The sequence below is a fragment of the Frankliniella occidentalis genome, unplaced genomic scaffold, assembly GCF_000697945.3.
Source record: "Frankliniella occidentalis isolate FOCC.00 unplaced genomic scaffold, Focc_3.1 Scaffold50, whole genome shotgun sequence".
Taxonomy (NCBI): Eukaryota; Metazoa; Arthropoda; class Insecta; order Thysanoptera; family Thripidae; genus Frankliniella; species Frankliniella occidentalis.
In genome coordinates this window covers 534,062-535,209 of record NW_026267180.1, presented here as the reverse complement: position 1 = coordinate 535,209, position 1,148 = coordinate 534,062, and the positions used below count along the sequence as shown (strand labels likewise).

At 47.0% G+C, this 1,148-nt stretch overlaps 1 protein-coding gene across 4 annotated transcripts in view; it reads left to right on the top strand.

The window, feature by feature from the left end:
* Nucleotides 1-816, top strand: part of LOC113207708 (V-type proton ATPase 116 kDa subunit a 1) — a gene marked incomplete at its 3' end in the record, with an annotated part of 36,875 nt that extends 36,059 nt beyond the window's left edge. For all 4 annotated transcript variants that reach the window (XM_052267333.1, XM_052267331.1, XM_052267334.1 and 1 more), the window contains 3 exon segments: nt 131-240; nt 374-498; nt 587-816. In XM_052267333.1, the coding sequence (XP_052123293.1) occupies nt 131-240; nt 374-498; nt 587-816 (465 nt within the window).
* Nucleotides 817-1,148: the final 332 nt, after the last annotated feature.

The window sequence follows — 1,148 nt, the reverse complement described above, 5'->3', positions numbered from 1 at the left end:
GGTTCCGTCAGATCTAAAACCAATGACATGAGAAGGCCCCCACAAAAAAATAACAAAAAATAACAAAAACAAATACTTTATAATTTGTGCTTGCGAGTGAATCAACAGATTTCTGTTTCGAACGTTGCAGACGGCGACAAACAAGATCATCTTCCTAAACTCTTTCAAGATGAAGATCTCCATCATCATCGGGGTGGTGCACATGGTGTTCGGCGTCATGATGAGCCTCATCAACCACGTGTGAGTGTGCTCGGCATTGGCGGGGATCTTTCAAATTGTTCTTTTCGGGGAGTTTTCGTTTGAGAAAGAAAGGGTTGAAATAATACGAAAAAGAAGCTTTTTGCATCGAAATTTGAGACGATCCATGTTCCAGCCAGAACCGCAAGTACATATCCATTATCACCGAGTTTGTTCCCCAAATGTTGTTTTTGCTGCTTCTCTTCGGATACATGGCCGTGATGATGCTCATGAAGTGGATCCTGTACTGGCCGACACAAGGTAAGTCCGTCGCCCACACCACCGCAACCGCACAGCTGAGCTTCTTCCGCTCTATGTACTTCAAGCGCTCTCTTCTTCTCCCCTACAGACCCCAGCGAGTTCAAATCGTCGCCGACGTGCGCGCCCTCCGTGCTCATCACGTTCATCAACATGATGCTCTTCGGCGACAACCCCGAGGCGTTCACGTGCGACCCGTACATGTTCCCGGACCAGAAGAGCGTGCAGCGGATCCTGGTGCTGGCCGCGCTCGCCTGCATCCCCGTCATGCTGCTGGGCAAGCCTATCGCCATCCTGCTCACCAGGAGGAAACCGAAATATGTGAGTCCGTCCGTGGGTAGAATCTGCGGGCCAAGTGTTTGCATAAGGGGGAGGCAGACAGTTGTCCTAGTACATCCTGAAAAGGGTTTCTTTTAAATTTGTGGATACAGAAAGTACTCATATTCATAGAAATTTTCGTTCACTCGAGGAAAAACTTCCTTATTTTTTATAAAGTTTTCCTCAAATTAAGGGGAAAAGTTTCCCTTCTACTCGATTTCGGTCGAAATTTTGTTGAATCAAAGAAACCATTTTCTTGGTGTAGTAGTGTAAGTTTAGCATCCATTATCATTCATGGCGATCCATGGATAGCAGTGAGGAACCAACCCCCCCCC